Here is a 23381-nt window from a genome sequence, read left to right on the forward strand (position 1 = left end):
TTATTTCCCCCCCGCTTCACTCCGTCTGACTTTCTCGCAGTGCATTTGCCTACCAACACCTTCTGTCTGCCAATACGCCCCCACGCTCACAAGGTCTGGCCCAGTCCAAGCCAGATGAGAAGTATTGTGTGCTGGTGGATGTGTGCTTGTGCTTGCTTGTGCGTGTGTGCATGTGTGTGTGTGTGTGCATGCGCACGTGTTTGAAAAAAACAAAACTGTCGACGCACGCAACATGTCTGTCTCCATTCATCGTCCGTGTGGGTGTGTTGGCACTTGTGTTCCTGTCCACTTTCATTTCTAGAGAAACTATTGAAATATTGCAAAGTTTAATTTGGTTTTCATCAGTCTTAAAAATGCTTCTTGAATGCAAATACATCACACACACGCACAAATCAAAAGAGAAAGAAAATAATTCTGAAGAGCTGACAACTTCTGGGCAACCTGACCAGGCCGGTTTTGTGCTTAGGCATCACATTTTAAAGGTTTCAGGTTTTCATAGAGAAGAAATTAAAACAGGACTTCCAGCTAGCAACTGAGAGGTAAAGTATACAGATAATTTTCCATATCACATTTCAGAACTTCACCAGCTTCTGCTGCAGAGCCACCCAGTCCAAGATTTGCTATTACTCACTATTAGAGGAAAAAAAAAAAAAGCTGTATTAATGACACAGCTACTGCGACGCTCCGCTGTGCATTTACTATATTGATGTTAGCATTTAGCTCAAAGCTCTACTGTGCCTAACCATCGGCCCTGCATGTTCAAGTGGAACAGAAGATCTTCCTACAACAGTCTCTGTGTAAGCTCTGTCATCTTCCTTTCAGTGCCCTACATGAAGCTTCTATTTCTGGACACACACACAGTTAAGTGCAGCTCTTTTGAGAAATTTGAGATCAGAGGCCATGACAGACTTCCTACTTATGATATTTTCACGTTGTCCGTTGTAAAGTTATACAAGTGTCCAAGCATGCCAGGGATCTTCCAAACATCCCAACCATTCACACAGCTCCACCTTTAAGAATGCTCCAGGCCTAGGTCGCCCGGTCTCAACAGACGGCTTAGCTTTGCATGGCTGGCTTTGATAAGTGTGTGAAACCGAGAGGAAGTTGGAAGTGTGAGAGACCTTATACAAGTGTGTTTATCCAAGCATGAACCGAACTGCTGCAAATAAACAAGGGACATTAGTCAGAGGCTGTTGCCCTGCCCTGCGACGTGCTCTTTCCATCTCGGCACGGCTATCTATCACCATCTGCTGAAACAAAAGTCGCAGGCTTGCACCGGGGGAGTGCTGTGCATTGCTTACACCCTGATATCAAATACAATCCAAAGCTAATCAAAACCCACTGACAGAAGTAACAGAGGGCAGGTGGAGCGCCTAACGACAACACAGATCCCTGTGTATTCCACTCAACCTTCTCCATCATGTGATGGTCCGTTAGCCGCGCTGCGAGGAATGAACTAATTTTAAACTCAGCGCTCATGTTTTGTCTCAGCTCTCTGCTGCCGTTACATTTCCTGTCTGGGATCAGGCCCACCTGTGGACGTCAGAGCCAGAGCTCAAATATTCCCCCTGGGACCCCTCAACTCACTCAGACATCACGGCCTGGCCATCCACAGAGAGCCGTCATCCCCCTATTGTCGGCCAATCGCCTCTCCCGAGGAACCGGGCTAAATATAGTTTCAAAGCTCGGCAGGACAGTATGGAGGAACCGCCGTGAGCTCACGCAAAATGTTTTGGTTGCGGTGAAGAAATATGCCGGTGCTGCTTAAGAAGAGAGCGAGGGAGAAATCTTCAAATGTATCTGAAAGCAAATTTCTGGCAGACAGAATGCGTTCCAAGAAAAAAAAAAAAATAGCCGTACTCGGAAACTCTTTGAAAGGATAAATTTAAGAGGAAAGAGGACCGACTCTAACATGTTTGGGTCTTCAACAAATCTGAGGAAAATCAATCTTTTTTATGTCCTTCTAGCAGGGAGTGGGTGTAGAAAAGTGGACGATAGCTGCAGAGACAAAAACAGACTCGAGCACACTTTCCCTTAAAAAACACTAAATAATCAGAGTCTGGAAAACAAATTACTCATCTGTAGTCACCCTGTTTCCTCTGTGTTATCTTTATCTGTTATATAACTATAACTGCAGTGATGGTGGACATTTTTCATCTGAACAGATGGCACAAACCACTGAGCCTCTAACAAGCACTTTCTCTGCTGCACGGCTATGTTTTAGTCCAAAACTATTAAAAAAAGAAAGAAAAAGAATAAGTGACATTTTCTTTAATACTGTTCAGTTCTCGTGAGAACTAACAAGTTTGAGACGTGGCTGAGGAATTCTGGAAAACAGAGCGCTACATGTATTTGATAAATCCTTGGAAATAACTCCCTCTGTAGTCAACACCTGTGCTACAGGCTGAATTAACATGGCATTCTAGTAAACATGGTTTCTCCCCACTTGTTGCAGAAGGAAACAACAGTCTGTAAAATGCTATTTAATCACTTCTGTGTTTCCTCAGCGCAGCGCCTAAGAAAAGTTTGACTCCAAAAGAAGAAGACAGACACCTTTTCCCAGAAATCCTATCTAAAGCAACACTGTTCTGGAGTCCTCGAGATATTTACGAGACAAAAACAGGGACAGGCTTAAATGATGGGCGGACAGCTGCTCATCATTGTGTCTTTGCAGCACAGCTTTACTGTTTCCTGCAACACAGCATGACTCCGCTCATGCTGTGTTGCAGGACCAATAACAGTAAAGTACAATTGCACTTTACCACAGGTTTCTGTGTGTGAGGTGAGAGCGTGTTACTTATTTGCTTTTCTTCTATTCTGGTTTGCACAAGGAGCCAATCAGAGAGCCTCGAGGACATGTTGCCCATTAGTGTTTATTTTGACATGACTCATAGCAGTGTTTGGTTATCCTGCAGGTTAGTGGGGTAGGCCAGTGAGCTGCACTGCTCTCTCCTAACCCGGGCTCTCTGGGGCATGGCACACACATGGAAGCACTTTAGAGCTTCACTACACAGCAATTGGGCCTATTACCATAATTACAGCTTTAAAGCCTCAGCAATCTGTATCAGGCATGCACCAGTGCAACCACCGGGCCTTTGGCCCTGTGGTAAAACAGAGCCCCCCGACTCCTCCCTTTGTACTTAAAAAAACTTTTTAAACACTCTCCTTTGTTTCTGCATTTAATGTGTCTCTTAGCTACTCTCTTTGTTCTCATTCTTCACCTTCTCTGGTTACATTGCATCATGAAGGAGAAAAAAAAAAAGTGTTTGTCATTTTAAGCTCATGGTCCTTGTTCTCTGGGTGCAGCTGAGACACAGCTAAGCCCAGGATGATGATACAATGAGTAGAAGGAGAAGAAGAGGGAGACAAAAAAAAGATTTCCATGTGCTGCAGAGTTGGAGGCTGTAAACAGTTCTGTGCTCCAGCAGGGACAGTGGGACTTGTAGTTAGGGTTTTTCCACGGGGGCCTGCCAACTATCAGCTCACTGAGATTTAATCAAGTCTCAGACCTGATCTTTATTAAAAATGATGCCCAGAGTGTTACCAATGTTTGAAAGAGGTTTTTAGGGAATCACCCTTGGCTCTGATTGGATTCCAGGACTGTGTCTGCTAAAAACAAACACAAAATTTGCCTGTGTGTGCGTGTTTTCGCGAGTCAGGGAGGGTGGAGAGCATTATCCTACTAGCGTTTGGCCCAGCCCCAAACCAAATCTGCTGCGAGCACTACGCCGGGGTGCATCCCGATTAAGCGATGGCAGCCTGTACACAAGCAGGCCTATTACTCACCGGGACTGAGGGTTTGTTTTAGTGCTGGCGGCCCTCTGTGGACCCCATTAGACCTGGCCTTTTGTCCAGTGCGCATCATAAACACATCAAAACACTTAAATAAACCCTTTCACTTGGCCCCTCGTAACACCTTAATCAATAAGGCGCTGCAGCAAGTCGTCAGGAAAAGCTTTTATACAGCTCATTTTTCAGCCGTGGCTGTAAATTCACGCTCCCTGGAGGAACCGCTCTATCAAACTTGATTACGCGAGGGATCGGGAGCCGGGTTAAATCAAATCATGTAAAATACGAGCTTTCTAAAGTGGCCTGGGATAAAATGGTTTGTGTAAAGAGGCTGTTTGGTTTTAAACAATCACAAGGGTCTTTGAATGTTTCACCAAAATCAAGATACACACACACACGAACACACACTCACCCTGCAATGCCCCTACTCCTCCACACATCGTAGAGCACCAGTGGGATGTTGCCGCTCGCTGTGGTTGAGCCGGCCTGCCGAGAGGGAGAGAGAGGGAGAGTGAGTGAGTGAGACAGAAAGAGGGACCTGGAGAGCACAAATAGAGGTGCGATGACTGATAAATTGTCTCCCGTGCTTCCTGCTCCTCAGACAGACACCCTGTTTAGTCTTTCTTAGCCCAGCTTCCTCCAGCCTCCCCTTCCCCCCTCTTTCTGCTCATGGACAGCTGTGTCAGCGCAGGTGTCACCTCCAGCACCCGCTCAGAAACACACCCAACCAGCTGCCCACTCAAAAAAAACACACTCAACAAGTTCTCCTTGTCTCCCTCTCCTCCTGCCAGTCCGGTCGTTTTATTTATACTAAACGGATTAGCTGGCCAGAGAGTTTTGAATCCATCAGCGTGGAGCGTCACAGGGGTATGAGAGCGGCACGATAAGGCCACATTGGGTTAAGTGATGGTGGGTGGCTTCAGTTTAAAAGGAAGGAAGATAAAAATGGAAGAGGCAGTTGTGAGATTCGAATAAGCAGGAGGGAGCTGAGCACAGGCTTGAGGAGTTTGTGTGTTGGTGTGCGCACAGCGATCCATGCTGCAGCTTGTTGAACATGTAGGAAACAGTCTGCAGCATCCGCTGTAAATCTAGAGTAGGATTCATGCTTCTTTTCTTCACGGAAATGGGAAAAACACCCCTATTTCTTGTGTTTCTGTTGGAGACAGGTGGCTGAGAAATGAATCCACCCCCGCCCCCTCCTCTTCTGGCCTGACAAGTTTTCTTTTCCTTTACTGCTGTGGAATGGTGGAACGAGGGAATGGAGGAACAGGGTGTCCAAAACACACACACACACACACACACACACACACACACACACACACACACACACACACACACACACACACACACACACACACACACACACACACAGTCCCTGTCTAACTTATGCTGACATACAAAAATATCTTTATGCATCTCAGTTTATGAGTTTCTTCTCCCGATTCGTGTTTTTTTGTTGTCCAAATATAAGATTTAAAAGTGCTTCTTGATGTGTTTTTCTGGCATCCACTATGCTTCCTGTGAAAAGTCTGAACAGTAACGGCTGCTCTATAAAGTGTTGCACTGGCTCCTGTCTTTGCCACAGTTGGTTTCAGTGGATATTAGTAAACATGACACTGATGGCAGCACTGTGATGAACAGGCAGAAATCTCCAACTCTAAGAAGACCAGTGTTGTGCGGTAGCAGCATAGGAGGTATGAGGCAGCTCTGTGGTACAACAGGCACGCTGCCACTGCTGCAGGCAGTCCTGTCCTGGAGGGGCTTTGCTCCTCCAGCTGTGCCCTGGACGTTGGCCTGCCTGGGTCTCGGTTGCGCTAGGCTGCATACTGTACAACGCCAGTCTTTCATTCTGTGTCCTGTGGGAAGAAAACTGATGTGACAAGTTCCAACACCCAGTTTCCCCCCATAGCCCGGATCTAAAGTGTCCACAGTCAACACGAGCCCTGCTCTGTCTGTCTTTCTTCAACGCTCCTGCCTGGACTTGTCACCCACACACTAAAGGAGCCAACCGAGCGACACCAAACCTGAGCCCCTAAAAATGCGAGTTTAAGATCACTTGAAAATGTATGTTGCATAGTTGGATCTTAACAAGGTTCCAAGTAGAGCTTCAACATGCAACAAGAAAAAATGGGAGTGAGACAAAACATTTTTTGAAAACAACGCTTAAAATGGAACAGGTTGTTTTACAGCTGATCAAAAGTTTAGGACCAAACCCGCCCTTAGTCATGAGGGATGCTCTCTATAACATCTGGACATAGCCAGCGGCCATTTGACGCCCCTGCACCTCCTGAAGCTCTGTTGTTCCACTGAAGGAAAAAAAACACCCCAGACCATTATGGCGCCCCCTCCACTGTGGCACATTTTTTGTGCCATCAAAACGTCATGACAGTGTGACTACCTGACAGAAAATGACAATGAATCCACATTTTTGCACAGATTTGGTCTTTTAAATGCATGTGGTCCTAAACTTGTGATCAGCTGTAAAACAGCCTGTTTCAGTTTAAGTGTTGTTTTCAATAAACTGCATGTTAAAAAAAAGGTTGTATCTCACTCCCATTTCTTCTTGTTGCATGTTGAAGCTCTACTTGGAAGCCACCATGCAAAATATAGCTTTTTGCAGTTTTTCAAGTGGTCTTGAACTTTTGATCGGGACGGTATAAATTCTGATGTCACAGGAAATAATTTATAATTTTCACAAAAAATAGTTTACAATTTCATTTTCAGCACCACTTTAAGAACTATCGGGACCACTGGTTGCTAATTTGGCTGACAGGAAATACATCACAGCCATTAAATATGATGTTTTTCTGGGGGGGGGGGGGTTTCGGTAATTTTAAAAAAAAAAATGCCAAAGATTTGTTGTTTCCAAGTTGGTGAATATAAACTCAATATCACAGCTTTAAACTGTTAATCATAAATAGACATTTATTGGCATTATTATCACTTTCTCCTAACTCCTAAACATAATGATTTGAAGTTACTGGAGAAAAAAATCTGCAGCTTAGCTTAGCGATTGATGTTCATGAAAATTGAAAATCCAGTATCTCAAATTATTAGAAATTTTCATTTAAAGTTTGACTAAATTACAATTCAACAGTATTTATACTCAAAGGTAGTTCAGTGCACGCCGCCACGATTGGAAAGCCTGCTGACCTAACCGTTGTCCAGATGATGATGATGATCACTGACACCCTCCATGTGTAGGATGTTAGCAGAGTGCTGTGCTGAAGAATAAAAAGCAAGTGGACTGGAAGGGGAAAGTGTGGCAGGAACAAGCACAAGCTTCAACAACCACTGCTGCTCAGCGGCCCAAAGTCTTATTTTCAGATCAAAGCACATTTTTACTTTACTGAAAAACAAAGGTCCTGGAGTCTGGAGGAAGCATGCAGAGGCACAGAATCCAAGGTGTTTGAAGTCCAGCGATTCATGCAGACTTTTCACTTCAAATTAATATTAATTCTACAGCACCAAATTACAACAACCGTTACCTCCAGGTGCTTTATATTGTAAGGTAAGGACTCTAAAATAATACAGAAAAACCCCTAAAGATCAGATTAGCCCCTGTGAGCAAGCACTTGGCGACAGTGGGAAGGAAAAACTCCCTTTGAACAGGAAGAAACCCTCCAGCAGAAGCAGCTTCAGGGAGGCCATCCGCCACAACCAGTTGAGCGTGAGAGGAGAAAGACAAGACAAAAGACACACTGTATAAGAGAGCCGGAGATTAATAATCACTCATTTCTGAGATATTGAGTTTCTGATTGTCATGAACTGCAAGCCATCATCCTAAAATTTAAAACAAAAAAGGCTTGAAGTTATTTCACTTTACATGTCATGAATATAGCATATATGAAAGCTTACATTTTTTGAGTTCAATTACAAAAAATGAAAGGCTGAGATGCACACGTGTATTTAATCCTCCTTGTAGTAAAGTGGATGTGGACAGACTTTAAACAGGAAGTACATGCGCTTTAAACGGCATAGCAGCACATTCTCGTTTCACTCTCCTTTTCTAAGCTCACCTGTGGCGCCTTTAGTGAATCAAAGACTTGGCCTTATAAAGTTATAACTGAAACTCGATGCAGGCCAAGTCCTCTGCTGGTGGTTAAATTACAGCAGCTGTGTTTCAGATAATGTTTACAGGAAGCTTCTGTAACACAGTGTTCCACCTACAGCCAACGGCTTCTCACCAGAGATCAAGACTGTCGGAGTCTTATGTTAATTCCAGTGTCTCATTAGTTAGGACGGGGTGGGAATGGAACACTGTGTCTTCTCCAAGGACAGTGTAAGTGGTGTGTGTGTGTGTGTGTGTGTCTGTGGGGGGCCGATTGAGGTTACTCTGAACTCACTACCCTTTATACACACAAACACACACACACACACACACACAGGACAAAGTGAGGGAAGCCAGACATACAGTTAGAGCGAGCCAGAAGAGAAAAAAGGTGGCTAGGAGAGGGAGGAAGAGGAGGATTCGCAGAACACGAGGATTTGGGGGGGGGGGGGGGGGGGACGCCTTGGAAGACGGACATAGTAGGAGAGTTAACCGGAGGGACAATGGGCCTCTGCTTCACCTCTCAGTGACAAGCAGCCTTGGGATGGAAATTCTCCTGAAGTAGTAACATGTCCACACTCTTAACACTAACCATTCGCACAAACAGCGTGTTCCCGAAATGGTCCATATTCCAGGTGAGGTGATATATGTGCACACAGGTGTCACTAATGTCCCGGCGCTACCTCGGCCTGCTCCGGTCCTGCATGCTGACACTGTCAAAACGTGCTCACGACCACTGCGGGGGTCGCTCAGCTCCCCGCCTGCGAGGCATCACCTGACAGCAGTGTTTATGAATTCGCTGCCAGAGGAGGCGTTGTGCTGTGTGGCCGTGTTTAAAGTGTGTATACCTTTGCGAGCATGATCCTGGTCTTTGCCACGTCAAGAGGAGTGGTAACAAACGCGGCTACTGCACCTACAGAAAGACACACAAACGCGCTCAGCAAAGTGCAAACATAAGAGGCCCTTACTCTATGCTCTCAGAACAGACTTTAAATATTAAAAATAAACCCATAAAAGAGACCAATTACTTAACCACAGTTACAGTAATGTATTAATTCAGCAATAAACACAAGAACTATTGGCCCTCAACTCCATTAAGTTCATAAAATCATAATATTCCAAGTCCCAGACCTTCCCCTGTTATTAGACCACAAAAACCAGAGACGCGCTTCTATTCCCAGCTCCCCCTTTTCTACAGCTTCGTCCAGCCTACTTCTTCCCCTGAGCTATGAACACACACACACAACTGATTACATGCACATGCATGCAAAAAAAGCCACGCAGACCCCCTAAAACACACACTCACTCCTGTGAGCTTTATAGAGAAGTTCCACCCCAAATTCCCTCCCAACACTCCAAGTTGGAAGCTGGATAGGCAGCAAAATCCAGAGCAGTCTCCAGTGAGCGGAAGAGTGTGTATAACTGAGAAAGTGTGTGTTACGTGTGTGTCGCCCTGACACAAACATAGCAACTGTTCTTGGTAAACATATCTATATGGGCCACTGAGGAGCAATGTGACTGTAAGTGAGGTGGAGCTGCAGGAAAACCGCGTTAGGGTTTATAGTTAATAGCTAATTATAATAGATAGCTTTTGTTCTCTGCTGTGGGAGGGGGATAAGTTCAAGAATAAAACAGTACAGCTGTCTTACTGTGGCATGCTTTACTACGATTATCCCAATAAATAATCTCACATGTCTAGCGCTCAATTAAATAATCTACACTTGGTAAGTGGGGGACGTGAAGGTGATGAAGGTGACTGATATGATGGTGTCTACACAGGCTGAAAGCTGCCATAAATCAACGCAGGATACTCATAGAGATATCTGGGATGATTAAACACGCATGTGTGAGCATTTCCAGCGTCAAGCAGATTATGTATGAGTGAGAGAGAGTGAGTGTGAAGCGCAATGTTAGGGGAAGTGACTGAAACTTGAGGATCCCTCTTGGACAGCAGCTTGGTCACGTAGGGACATGAACTTGACTCCTACCCTGGACCCACAGCACCCTGCCCCCCCCCCGATCCTTCACCCCACATTGTTCTCTCTACAAATACATATTCTCAAACCAATGACCAGGCCGCCTGACTGCTTAAATACTCAAATACTATTTGGATATAGTGAACAGTGCAGTCTTGATCCACTGATTTTGTATTATTTCATGAGGAACTAACGAAACAAGGAATTAGGTGCAGCAGTTTGACATCATTCACAATTACTAGCTGCACAAGAGGTTCAAGCCAGCTCGTGCAGAAATCCTTCAATAAATCCAAACGGGGTTTCCTCTTTTCCTCTTTAAAATGACACCCACTGTCACACTTATTTCTTTTGAAGCATCTCTATCTACAATCTTCCTTTCACTGAGACCACAGCCCAGATGGGGGATGGCTAAAGGCTACGTCCCAATTCCTCAGGGTGCTGTGTTGTGTGTTTTCTCTAAATCAGCCACACTTCAATCTCAGCATCACCCCCCCAGATCACCTAACCTCCATCTTCCTGTCCTGTCTGGCATGCTGTAGCATTTTAAGAGTTATGGACTGAAAGCTGTAAAAGTCCAATAAATGCTCCACAGGCTGGACTACAGAATTGTTCTTTTGCTGAAATATGTCTTTACATTCAGGTTTGGATTTTTTTATCTCAAAAAATGCAAGACTGGGTGGAAAGACAGATGTTGCTGCAGATTTTCTTCCATGAAGGACAGCGCTGCCGCTATATGGCCCCGGGTCGAGATTTCTCTCTCTGGTTACACTGAAACTCCAAGTACGACAAGTCACTATAATAAATACAAATAATAAACAAACAAACAAAACTCTTTAAAATGATAACAGAGAATCAGTTTTACAAACTCTATTTAGTATAAGCCTGTCGTGTTTCAAAGTTCCATTTATTCTCCAATTGAATTGAAACCCTACATTTAATTACAACTAGTACAAAAACAACATGCAGTAAAATGTATTACCTCCTGAAAATGTTTTGTTTAGTTTAATTTTGTAAAATCTTTGTAAAAAAACAAACCAAAAGAATTTCCCAGATCTGGGATAAAGAAGGTGCATCAGTACCTCATTTATTAAAAAAAAAATTCTCATTGTGAATTTTGTTCTAATAAACTGTCTAATCTCTCTCCCTTTCTTAAAGCAGCTTAGGCTCCAGTGCCCAGGATGTCACAGCGCTGCAGGGGCGCGTGGCCAGAAACAGCTCCATCTCATGCTTCCCGTCCTTTCCTCTGGTTGTCTGTATATCCCATTCACCCAGATCAAGACAGAACAATAAAGTCTGCAGTGGAATAATAGTCACTGGCTGAATGAGCCGACAACTGTGATAATGTGACTTTTCTGTTGTGGAAACAATCCAGGATCAATGCACCGAGGACTGCCAGTTTAATGCCATCTGTGTGTAAGAAAAATACTTGAATTCATTTTCTCCTTGTATCCTTAGTCGTCTTTAGCAAATCCCGGGTGGAGGAGAGAATGGGATTTGTCTGCAGAGCTCACACTTGAGAAACCTTGCAATAATGTGGTTTTGGGTAAACTTGTGCTGCCTTCCTGCCCATCTATTCACCTATCCTATCTAACATCCATCTGTCCGTCCATCCATCCATCCCAAACCCTTTCCCTCCCCTCCTCCCTCTTTCCCAGCACAGCATATAATCCCCTGCACCTGCAACAGCTCCGCACACTGCTGACTGCCAAGAGTAGAGCGTGTGACCTTGCCTCGACGACCACAGAGTCTGGGAGAAAGAGAAGAAATGTCAAGAGAGAGGGTTGCAGATAGAGGAGGATGATGAAAGAGAAAGAAAATGGGGGAAGAGGGAGAGAAACAAAGAGAAGAGAGAGAGAGAGAGAGAGAGACTGCAGTTAGTGGGACTATCAGACACATTGAAAACATATTGTGAACCTTGGTCTGGTCTGGGGTTTAGAGCCCACAGCTGGGAAATGAGCTGTCCAGCTATTTTTGTGTTGCCTTCTCTCCCCAGTGATGTCATGCTACTTGTTTCCCAAGAAGTGGTGTGGGATAAGAGGGAGACAAGAGAATATACTTAGTACAACAGGTCATCTCATACTCAGATATTCAGTATAATTATTAAATTATATTAGGATATACTGACACTTTAGTAGTTTTACACCAGGAGCTCAAAATCAATGTACTGGCCAAGCAGCTGTGTCAGTAAACCCCTACTTAAATGCTTCTTTACATATTTCATGGAACATCACAGTAGCAGATTTATTCTTAATGAAAAGATGGTTAGAAGTGTTTCACTATTGTCTTTGCATTTCTAATTTTTTTTATTTAAAATTAAACCGCTTATAAAGGTATTACTAACATACTAACACATAGTGGGGGGGGATTCTAAATCCTCTAATTAGCGCTAAATACTAAGTACAGTTAAAGGTGCTACAGCTTACAGCCTCAAGCTGTACTTAGCATTTAGCGCTAATTAGCAAATGTTTAAGCTAACATACTACACATTAGCCTGCTAGAACACTATATTTGCTAAATGGCTTTAAATCTCTACAAGTGTTCATCTCAGACAAATGACTTTAGAATTTATTTATTTTGTGGCCAATATACTCATTAAAGCTTTCTTTATATAAATGTTCTGTTGAATATTGGTATGCAAAATGTTGATGTTGGTAAAACTGTCCAAGGCACTAGCCTGCGGTTCTTTTTCAAATTTCAAAGTCGGTCAAGGAATTTTGGTGACTGTTACGTCTCCACATATAGTGAATGTGAAACAAATGCAAAATACCCCACAAAAACAAAATAAAAAAAACAACACCTTAATTAGCTTGTTATTAAGGTGTGGCTAACTCATAACCAACAACAGCCTTAGCAACGCTATATGATACTAAACACAAAAGCTTGCATGAACTTCACAATATCCAACATAAACATTTAAAAAAATTGAATTAAATTAAATGAAAACCCACAAGTATCTCATACAGTAAGAATGGATAAAAATCCCCCCAAAAGAACTGAGTGACTCACCAGCCAAAAAAAAGCCTCAGTAGGTTTTTTTTCTGAAGCAGATGTTAAAAAAAACTGACCATGACAGTCCCTAAACTTTTCTTTTTTTTGTTGTAGTATTTGCAAATACCAAAGAAATGTTGAATCTTTAACTTTATGTTTTTTTTTTTATATTTACTCAGCAATGAGGAAACTTTTGCATGCAACAACAGTTTATGTAATTAAACTAGATTTTTTTGTGATTGGAGCTACATTTATTCTTTCCCTGAAATATCCTAAAAGATTTGAAAATTATTTTAGCGTTGCAATTTTACAGACCGAACTACACCGACAAAAAACAGCCCAGAATTGTATCAATAGAATATATTGTTTATATTATATAGACAAGTGTATTTTCCAAGTACTTACTGTGTGTATAAAAACTCTCCCAGTTAAGAGTGGCTACTGAGTGAAACCACCTGATGTTTCTGTTTTAAGATTAAAGTCAGGATGGGAAGGGAGGATGTCTCTTTTTCTGCCCTCACCAGTTTTGGCAAAAGGGCGAGGAGCCCAACTCTGCAAGGTTAGCCTGCGTATAAAATACATGTGGACAGCTGGGCTGCCTCGGGTGCTGCAAGTAATGATTACTTCTCAGTGAGAGCAATTGAGCAACAGCATGGAGTGATTACTAATATTTTCTTTGTCTATTCACTCCTTCACAAGTTGAATCTGTTTCATGTTAACTCATTCTACTCTTTTTCTCGCACACGTGTGCACAAAGACTGTGTGTGTGTGCATACACAAACAAGTAAACACAAAGAGAAAGATAGAAGGAAGAAGCAAAGGCAGAGACCGTGGATGAGCTCAGGATATGTCATGTGTATTTCATTAGAGGGCAGATTAAAAAGGAGATTTTGTTTTCCACATCAAAGGCCTCAACGCTGGGGGATTCCTCTGTTTCTCTCCTATTCCGACTCTCCCCCTCCCTTACTGCCCATTTCATGAATAAATAATAAGGAGTAAACCTGGGAAAACAAACTTTTTGACCTCTGAACCCTTGTGTCAGGATCAGCCTTTGCACCTGGTTGCCTTCCCACAGGAAAGTGGGCGGTGGGTCTGTGTATATCACGTGTATGTTAGAATTTCTGTCCTGGGAAACGTCCTTTAGTAAAGATGCAGTGCTGTGCAAAAGTCTTGAGCCATCCCTCTTTTAAAAAACCCCAATATATCTTATTAGGAAAATGGTAAATAGGTGCAGGGGTTAATACATGTGCAAAACAGAAGTGGAAACACAGTATATAGTGCAGCAAGCTTGAAAGTCAATATGACCACCTTTAATTTTCAACACAGCTTTCCTCTAATTTCCTTAAGTAGCCTTCAGGAATAGTTCATCGAGGCTGAAGGACATTTAAAGCTCTTTTTTGGATGTTATATGCATTTTGTTCCGTCACCAACCCACGGGCCGGTCCGTGAGTCGTTTGGTACCGGCTACCAGTTGAGGCTCGGGTGTGAAATTTATGGTTTTCAGGGTTTTTATCATTAACTCGGCTTCCCTGGGTCTTTTCCCGTGTTGTAGTTGTGTGTCTTATTTTGAAAGAAATATTTACGCGTTACCATAGCGACCGGACAGCATTAAGGGGCAGACAGGAGGATGTTACTCTCAATGTTGTTGGCGCATTTCAGAAGGACGCTGCTAATAAAGTTAGACAATTACACAGTGAATTTGCGTTTATTATTATATTTACAAAATACCACAGTTTTTGTCTTGTTCATTTTATTTTGTTGTACAGTGGTCCCTCACTATAACTTTTTTTTGGTGCAATTTTGCGTGATTTCTTTTTTCTTACAGCGTATTGTGTTCTGTTTCCTGATTGACTGTAGACCGTTGTCAATCACTGTCAATCTCGTGCCGTGTCTCCTTTACAGTACAGAATGCTTCAGCTTGTCAAATTTACATAAATTGTCGATCGCTAGCAGTGTGACTCTGAAGTGCTACATTGTATGTTTGTAAGTTGTCTCCCCAACAAACACAACAATGTCGACGTTTTGCACCCTAAGGCAACTGCGTGTGCCTTTGGTTTCATTCTATAATACTGGACTTATTTTTCTACGAAGGTTTGAACATTGAAAGCGTTTAAACAAGAGAGAAAAGTGTGAAAATGTTCCTGCCTTTCTGAGAAAAGTGTCTAAAGTGTGTAATGAGGGGTTTTACAGCCTTAAAACCGTAGAAAAATAAGTCCAGTATTCCCTCTAAGCTGCACGCGTGCGCAATTGCGCACTGCTGGCACGCTCTCTGCGCACAGAAAATCTGCGTTGCGCACAAAAAAAAAAAAAAATCCAACCTGAAATGAAATTAAAATTAAAACTTTAACAATTCTGTTTTGCAGTGTTAGTCAGTAAGTGACTGGCTGCTATGGGATTAGAACGATGCCACCTAATCCCATAGTCCAGCCAATAATGCGATTCACATTCGTATATACGCAGCTAATCAACGTCGTTGACAGGCTATGACAGCGTCCTTATGTGCCGACACCGGTGTTTCAGCTAGCAAAGCGGCGTGGCTGATATGGAGTGAAGCCACGTCAATGACAACGTGTACAACCATTGGAGTTGTGAGCAGGACAGACGGAACAATTGAAGGAAAAAGTGTGGACTTTATAACAGTTTTTAAATTGTGTTGATAGGACACGTAAAACCAGAGTTATGATAAAAATATCTGCAATGTTTGTTTTTCTTCCTGAATACTATCGTTGTTTATATTTACTGTTTTATAAGGAAAACGCTCAAAGCACTCTCCGCCTGTGAGCAAAAACAAAACCAAAAAAAAAAAAAAAAAAAAAAATCCCACCCTTTCCTATTGGTGGAAAAATGTATCATGTTGACCAATCAAAAAAATGATATGGCAACATAGCATTTAGTTGTTTAGGAAGAGGGAAGTTTTAGGAGTGATGGCAGTGGTTTGAGATGTGAGAGATTTGCAACGTTTAGCGCAAATCTTGTGTAGTTAGCGTGTAGTGTAGTCAATAGTTTTGTTGTGTGTGTCAGAACAAGCTGATTCTGTTCTGTAAATAGTTTGAAATGTTTATTTAGAAAACTGCCTTGGCTGCATTTTTAGGTAAACAGCTGCAAAAAACTTTGTTGTTTGCATAACTCTGTTACTTTTTCGAAGAACTATATAATTAATTACCCAACATTGGTCATTATATACTGTGTTTTGCAGACAGAGAGTTAGAGGACTCTCTCCAAGACCACAGACTCATAATACAAGTCAGAGCTTTATTTAAAAAAAAAAAAAAAAAAAAAGTTGTGTTTATAAATTGGAGTTCAAGTTATTTTTACTTCCAATAGTGTTAACATACTGCACAGGTCAAGAACAAGATTCTTTTTTAAAATTTTCATTGTAAGTGGGCCAAAGCACTTAATTAAAAGTAGTCTAACATAAATGCTGTAATTTGATTATTTTAATAAACCATGTAACTTGGATGGATTCGATGCTGGCGTGACCACAGTGCACACGTCTAATGTTGCTCACAGCGGTCCAAGGGAGTTTGTGTGTTCACTCAGACACATGAAAAATTAGAGGGAACATTGCTTAAAAAAATCTACAATAATTGTATAAATTAAAGCTGGCTACTTCGCAGATTTCACCTATCGCAGGTTATTTTTTTAGAAAGTAACACCCACGATAAACGAGGGACCACTGTATTTACCTGCGACACCTTAAAGGCCGGTCCATGAAAACATTGTCTGCCATTAAACCAGTCCGTGGCTCAAAAAAGATTGGGGACCGCTGAACTAGATGATTGGAGTCCCAAACCATGACAAAGCCTCCACCAAGCTTTATAGACAGCTGTAGAGACTCACTGCTGTAGCTTTCTCCTGACCACCTCTGTCCACATATCTGATGATCGTCTGATTTCAGTTTCAGCAAGCAGTAGATGGATCAACTGAATTTTCTTAACGACACGTTTTACACCACGCTGACATATATAAAGCGTTCAGCTAATAGCTCTTTTGGAACCTTCTTGTTGGAGCAAAAATACTTATTTTTTGGCTGTGAAACTGTTATTTTTGTTATTTTTATAGACTGGTTCTTTGCTAAGTTATCTGTTATATGTAGACAACACTGGTTCATCCCTCGAAACTCAAGGAATGGAGAACTATTGCTCAAGACACTTTAAAGAACAGAAGAAAGCATAGCTCCTTGGAAGCAAAATATTAGTGAGGAGGAGAAATGACTCCAGATTTTTTTTTAAACACAGTGCTATATCTCACTGGCTCGTTTTGAGCTTCCATCATGCCTTTGACTCCACATTCCCTGGATTTTTTGTGGGTCTAAGTTAGTGTTCAATCATAACCTAAAAGTGTTACACCCTCCTGTTTTGCTAATGTTATTTTTGAGGTCAGAACAGATGGAGCAAACTGTGCACTTTATTCCGCAGATGCTGTTGGGAAAACAACTGCGTGAAAACCAAAATATTGTGAAATTAATGTGTGAAAGAACCGTGAGAATTATTCACATGGATATTGAAATCTGGCGTGGAGAAGCTTTAAATCTCAGTGTAGTGACCGATTCCCTCATGATTTACTCCCTGACTACTTCTGTCTGCAAAATGCTGCCTCTGTGATATGCAGATATTTAGATGCTTGGCCATTTTACGACGAGACAACAGCACTGGGTCGTGGGTTTTCTTCATTTGGCTCTCTTTTTTTCCCCCCTTCTCTCTGACAGCTGTGCTGCCTCCGTGTGAAATTAAAAAGGAAAAAAAAAAAAGCCATAACGCAGCACATTACTATGCCGTGAAGCAGATGGGAAACCATGCCACACACATGCACTGTCTCAAATTCCTTCGGTTTAGCATTTTTTAAAAGTATATCACATTATTTTTGTTGGAGAAATCCTCTTGAACATCCCTGTGGTCACTGAAGAAACAGCAGTAAAAACTTGCTTGCCTCTAAGCAATTGCTTTTTGGGTTTTTATTTTCATCTGTTTTCTTGGCTAGTCTGCCATTAGAACTCAAAAACGGCTCGAGAGGAGAGGAGAGGTCCAGATTCCAGCAGTTCATTTCTCCACCAACGGATGTGTCCAGATGGCCTGGAGAGAGGAGGCCTTTGACTGAGGGACAAAGAGACACTTGTGAACGACAAAATCTAACTCCCGCAAATGCACAGACACACAGAAACGCATACACACACACACAGCTGTGCGGCGTATTGTTCGCCTTCGCTCGGCCGTTAGCTCCCAACATTGATGGAATGTTTGACTGGCCGCCTCTCGCGCCCTTGAGACATGATGTCACTCCAACAAAACGCCATCTTTTCAGAGAGAAATGGCTTTTTATGTGTTCGGGGCCACGCTGTGAAACGCGAGGGGAGAGCAGCGACATGGGGCAGAAAAAGACATTAAGGACGAGAGGAAGCAAGAAAAAGCTAGAGGAAGAGCAACACGGCTATTCTCAGAGCTCGTGATAAATCGAAAGACTGGTTTGATGACAGTCGTGACAAGCCATTAAACCGGGGTGCAAAGTCCCATTTTGGCCTGCCACAATGATACAGGAGAATGCAGAGGGTGAGCGTGCTGTAAATGTGTGAGTTTTGACTGTACAGTGGATTTATCCTCGACATAATTTTCACTGGAAATGATGCTACTCTGATAAAATAGATTAGCAATAAAGATGCAAAAGGGAATAAAATAAGAGATAGATGCATACCTTTAAATATTCCCAAAGCGGAAACTGAACCAGAGAGAATGGGATCTGAAAAAAAGAAAGAAGGCAGAGTGTTAATCATCGTCATTATGTCAGCATTAGTTTTTCATTTTCTTTAGGTTCAGGTTTCATCTTTAACCTCTAATCTCTTACACTTGTCATTCCTGCCACCTTTCTCTATTTCCTCTAACTCGTCTGACTGCTCCCTTGTTCCTTCTCAGTGCTGATGATTAATGAATGAGACGGGCTGTGGTCTGGCAGTCCTGACAGACGGATGGATGGATGTATAGATGGAGCAAAGTTGGAGAGAGGAATAGAGGGATGAGGGGATGGTGGGAGTGTGTGTGTTGCTGCTGGAAAGACTAAATCGGCTCAGGCAGGAAGTTACAGTGGAAAGAAATCGATGGCAGTGCCAAGGCGAGGTGCAAATGACACGCAGTCAGACCACACACACATTCTCTCTTTCTCTCACACACACACACAGACATAGGAACGAGTATACTTTCTCCATTTGTGTACTGAGCAAACAAATAGAGAAAACACACACGCGCACATATCCTGTCATCCTGCAGTGGACGAAGACAGGCAAGACAGGAAAAAACAAAAGCAAAGGAAGAAATAAATAAAGTGACAGTGAGTTGTGTCATCAGGCTTTGATCACACATACAACAGGATCGTTCATCCATCCGAACCGCCCCCTCCATCATGTTCCATCAGACCATGTTAGCACATTGGCAAAAACTGAGTCAGCCAAAGCACAAAGACAATGCACCAAGTGTGTTTACGCCACCTAATGAGCTTAGTCCAAATGCACTGACCTCATATAAACACTCATTCTGAAGTAGATTCAATTAAAGGGCATCTGCTTTTTAAGAGTTTAATATAAGACTTTTAAAGATCTTCATAGAGGCCCAGAGTTTTATTAAAGTAAAGACATAAAGCTGTCAAATTGAGTGCAAATTCAACTAAGTGGAGGAAATTGAGTTTCTGAGATGAGCTGATAAAAGACCTAATGCAAGTATGACAAATAAAAATCATGAGATAGTATTACGAAGGGGGAGAGGGTGGAGGGTGGAGGTGGGAGGGGTACAGATTCAAACTTAAAGAAACACCTACTGAATAAAACCAGACATCCATGACAGGTTAGAGCTGTTACTGATACAAACATTTTACAAGCAGTGGAGTACAAATGTAAGTAATCCCCATAACACTGTCCTACCCACACAGGCACTGCAGCTACACCTGAACTCACCTAGACCCTTAGCTTTAAATGCAATTCTGCATTAGTGTAGTTACTACTCAAGCGTTAAAGCTGAAAATACTGCAGGCGGCTTTTGACTTTTCCTTGATAAATGGGCCTGGCATGTGCAAGGTCAGAAATCTTCACCCATCTGGTCTATCTGTGCAGACAGAAGCAAATTCTCTCACTCCTCTAAGATTATCTAAAAAAAAATTTTTTTGGGACATACTGGAAGCCTGGTATCCAGCCCCCAGAAAGTGGAGTGTTATAAAAGTGCACCTGTGTTTTATTACCACCCTGATGAGTTCTGCTATTCCAGGCTGGGAAAAGAGACGGACAGAGAGAGAAAGAGGGAGTAAAGGAGAACGGGGATGTTGGAGGGGTAATGGGTACTGCTGCTGAGTGCAAGGGGAACATGTTGTACTGATATGAGTCAAAGTAAACTGAGAGTCAACCTAAGTAAACACATCCTGACAGGTTTTATATTTATATTTTATACTAGAATTCTTGTGCACATAAGTGCAAAACTACTGTAACGTCACCTTAAATAAGGCACAGATAGATGCAGCACAGATAAAGCGACAGTAACTTCTGTTTACAAACTGAAAAAAGCATTAATTATCAAAAACTTGTTTAAATTTAGCCTTAAATGCAACTGACAGGGTGTTTTGTTTTTTACTACATATTAATTTACAAAATTTCATCCAAAAAATACAAAATCTTTGGTTGCAGTGAGTGCAAAGACAGAGAGAGCAAGCGAGACAAAGACAGATGGCTTCAGCAGAGGATCTGGAAAGAATGATCCACCGGTGATTTATGGCTCGCTTTGACACTCCTGGCACACTGAGCTGGAGAGGAGTGCTCGTTTTTTTGAGCGCGTTGCCCGGCAAAGATGAAACATCTGAAAAACCACATGAGGTCTGATTAAAATCGATGAGTAATTTCTCATTAAACCGAGGCAAACCGAGGAACTGGGAAGACGTACCAACCTGACTCCATGTGACATTTAGAAGAATGTCTGCTTGAGTTACAAAATCAAGAGCGCAGGCTGGAGGGCACATGAGCTAACGGCTATAGAGTTGTTTCTACAGCATTAATGTGAGGTTCTGCACTTCTACTGTAATGCTTTAACCTGAGGTTGCTGTAGTGTCAGAAGGAGATCAAAGAAGGAATAAATTTTGAAGATAGGTAGAGACAGAATGGGAAGCTGAAAACAACAAAGGGGACTGAACATGTGTTTCTGCTTTCCCTTCTGCTTCTTAGACCATGGAGAAGAACTAAAAACACAAGCAAGACTTTGGGGGAGAAAAAAAAAAAAAAAAAGCCCAGAAGAGAAATTTATTTTCCATTGTTGGGAAAAGACAGACATGCACATCATGTCACACCTGACTGACTCGCTGTTACTCACAAACTAAGTGAAAGTTCAAGCCACTGCTGAGTGGGACAAACTGTTTTAAACTCTGTCCCGTATAAAGATCAAGTCTGATGACCTCCTCTGCACCCTTAATGATGAGTTTTGACCCTCGATATAAATCAATGCAGACGCAGTTGGACGTCTTTCTTGAGAGGAACCCTCACTAACAAGCACATCCAGTCAGAAACAGTTTCAAGGGTTACAGAGTTGAAACCTGCACCATGTTATAGAAAGGGTGAGAGAAACCTAACATATTCTATAAGTCACAATTTCACCAACAACACTGTAATCAGATAAAGAGGGGCCTAAAATATTCAACTGCTATCCTCTGGAAAACATGACTATGACTATTCTTCAGGGATAATGTGTGACTGTTATTATTCAGTTGGATCATTGTGCAAGTTGGGAAGTACTTTTTTTACAGATTTTTTTTTGGAGCGTTAGCCTTCTGCAGTGCTGGTGGAAAAACTTTAAAAAAAGCCCAACTGGCTTTTATAAGTGAAGGAGGGACAGTAAAAGTAGCATAAAAACAAAATTACCATTAATCCCTCATGAAAATATCTTACACTTAACTCTCGATATTGAACAAATGACTGTTTAGTGTACTGTTCTGTGCACTGCTGCTTTTAAATGGTTGCAGGTGCTAAATTTCATGGGACACTTTACCAAAGTGTTTGCCAGTGGGCAAAAACAGCATGGTTTTGATATTCTGAGTTACAGACGCGTCTGCCACAAGTGTTGAGGGCACATTTAGACCTCAGCTATGTCATGCTCGACTAACACAAGGCCATGCAGGCATCCCGGGTTATTCTAAGGCTGGTTAAGATGAAGGCAGCCAAGCTGCATAAACTCCATACTCCCCCACGGTGCTAACTGCTCACTCTGTCTCATCCCACCGCCTCATATAATGCCTCAGCTACCATAGGCTATTCAGCTCTGTGAAGCCAAGTTAACGTGTGCATGTGTGTGGAAGGTCCAGGGCTGTTGTGATTATCCTAATAAACATGACTTAATGAATTCCTTTAAATGGAAAAGAAAGTTAGGATTATCAGGCCACACAGGCGAGGAGAATCGCATCATTATCTCATCAATTAAGGTTCAATTTAAGCGCTAATTAAAAAGAGGACGTTTCTATCTTGTTTCCTTGTGTTTTTTTATTTGGCATGGAAGTCACAAATGAGTAGCTGTTTGTTAAAGTGAGATAAAATACTTCCCTGAAGGCTGAGAACTAGTATTGTTTATGTCCACTGAAAAAGACTGAGGTTTTTCTCTGCTTGCCAACATTTTACTAGCTCAACCCCAGCTTGAGCCAATCAGTAGACTTCTATGGTTGCACGGGCTACAACCGAATCATAACCATGGAGACGAACACACCCAGTGCAGTAACCACGTTGTTGAGGTCTACAAACATGAACTATCACTCGACATTAAAATAAGGACACACATGCTTAAGGAGCAGAGGCAAATAATTTAAATATTTTAACCAGAAAACAGATCATAAACCTTCCAGTTTATGATGTATTTCCAGCTTTTGCTGCACTGCCCAACAGTATCTACTCCAAAAGCATCTGTGCATTCAAGTAATCCTCCAGGGACAGGACTCCACGCCTGACAAACAAACAGGGCCCTCACTCAGACCCATTATCCTGCATATGCATGCCTTAGTTGTTTTTTTTTTGTATGAATACACTGGCATGCTTAACCATATTCTTGCTTATGTGTGCGCATGTGTGTATGAAGAGCAGCGTTCTGTTTTCTCGCTGATGTATTTCGCAAATGATCAAAAGTGACAGTGCCACTTGCTGTGACTGTCAGGTACGATATAATGCAAATATGGAGATTGCGTCTGCTGTGTCATTCTGCTGACAGTGCTCGTGTTTTTTGAGTGTGTACGTGTGTGTGTGTCCTTGCCAACTGTATTAGTCCTAACGTTATTAGTATTCAGAGAGGCTCCGGGCTGTCACAGGTCCTTAGGCACTCAGCGGAGGGCAGGAAAAACACATGTCAAAATATATTCACATTGAGCCTGATTGCAGGCAGGCCAGTTGGCTGCAATTTGACAAATGACTTTTAATAGGTCATACTGCAGCCTCTGCATACTGATGAGCATTTAGCAGGAGAGAAATAGTAAGTGAGATGGATACTGAGACAAGCAGACACATGTATAGATGGCCAAACCAAGCGATGAAAGTCATGGTTTATTTTTTCCAAAAGATTTCTTTCCAAAAAAAGTATGTC

At 42.2% G+C, this 23381-nt stretch overlaps 1 protein-coding gene across 4 annotated transcripts in view; it reads right to left on the reverse strand.

Moving 5' to 3' along the window:
- slc25a26 (solute carrier family 25 member 26) overlaps positions 1–23381 on the reverse strand; it is a 55839-nt gene that overhangs the window by 4175 nt on the left and 28283 nt on the right. The window contains exons 6-9 of one of the 4 annotated variants that reach the window (XM_040002883.1): positions 18493–18537; positions 11494–11563; positions 8689–8753; positions 4202–4275 (exon numbers count right to left, since the gene is read on the reverse strand). In XM_040002883.1, coding sequence (XP_039858817.1) covers positions 4202–4275; positions 8689–8753; positions 11494–11563; positions 18493–18537 — 254 coding nt within the window. Of the gene's footprint in view, positions 1–4201; positions 4276–8688; positions 8754–11493; positions 11564–11790; positions 13988–18492; positions 18538–23381 lie in introns of those variants that run through there. The other 3 variants (XM_040002884.1, XM_040002885.1, XM_040002882.1) reach the window with 3 other exon arrangements.

Source organism: Simochromis diagramma, unplaced genomic scaffold, assembly GCF_900408965.1.
Source record: "Simochromis diagramma unplaced genomic scaffold, fSimDia1.1 OVJJ01000646.1, whole genome shotgun sequence".
NCBI lineage: Eukaryota > Metazoa > Chordata > Actinopteri > Cichliformes > Cichlidae > Simochromis > Simochromis diagramma.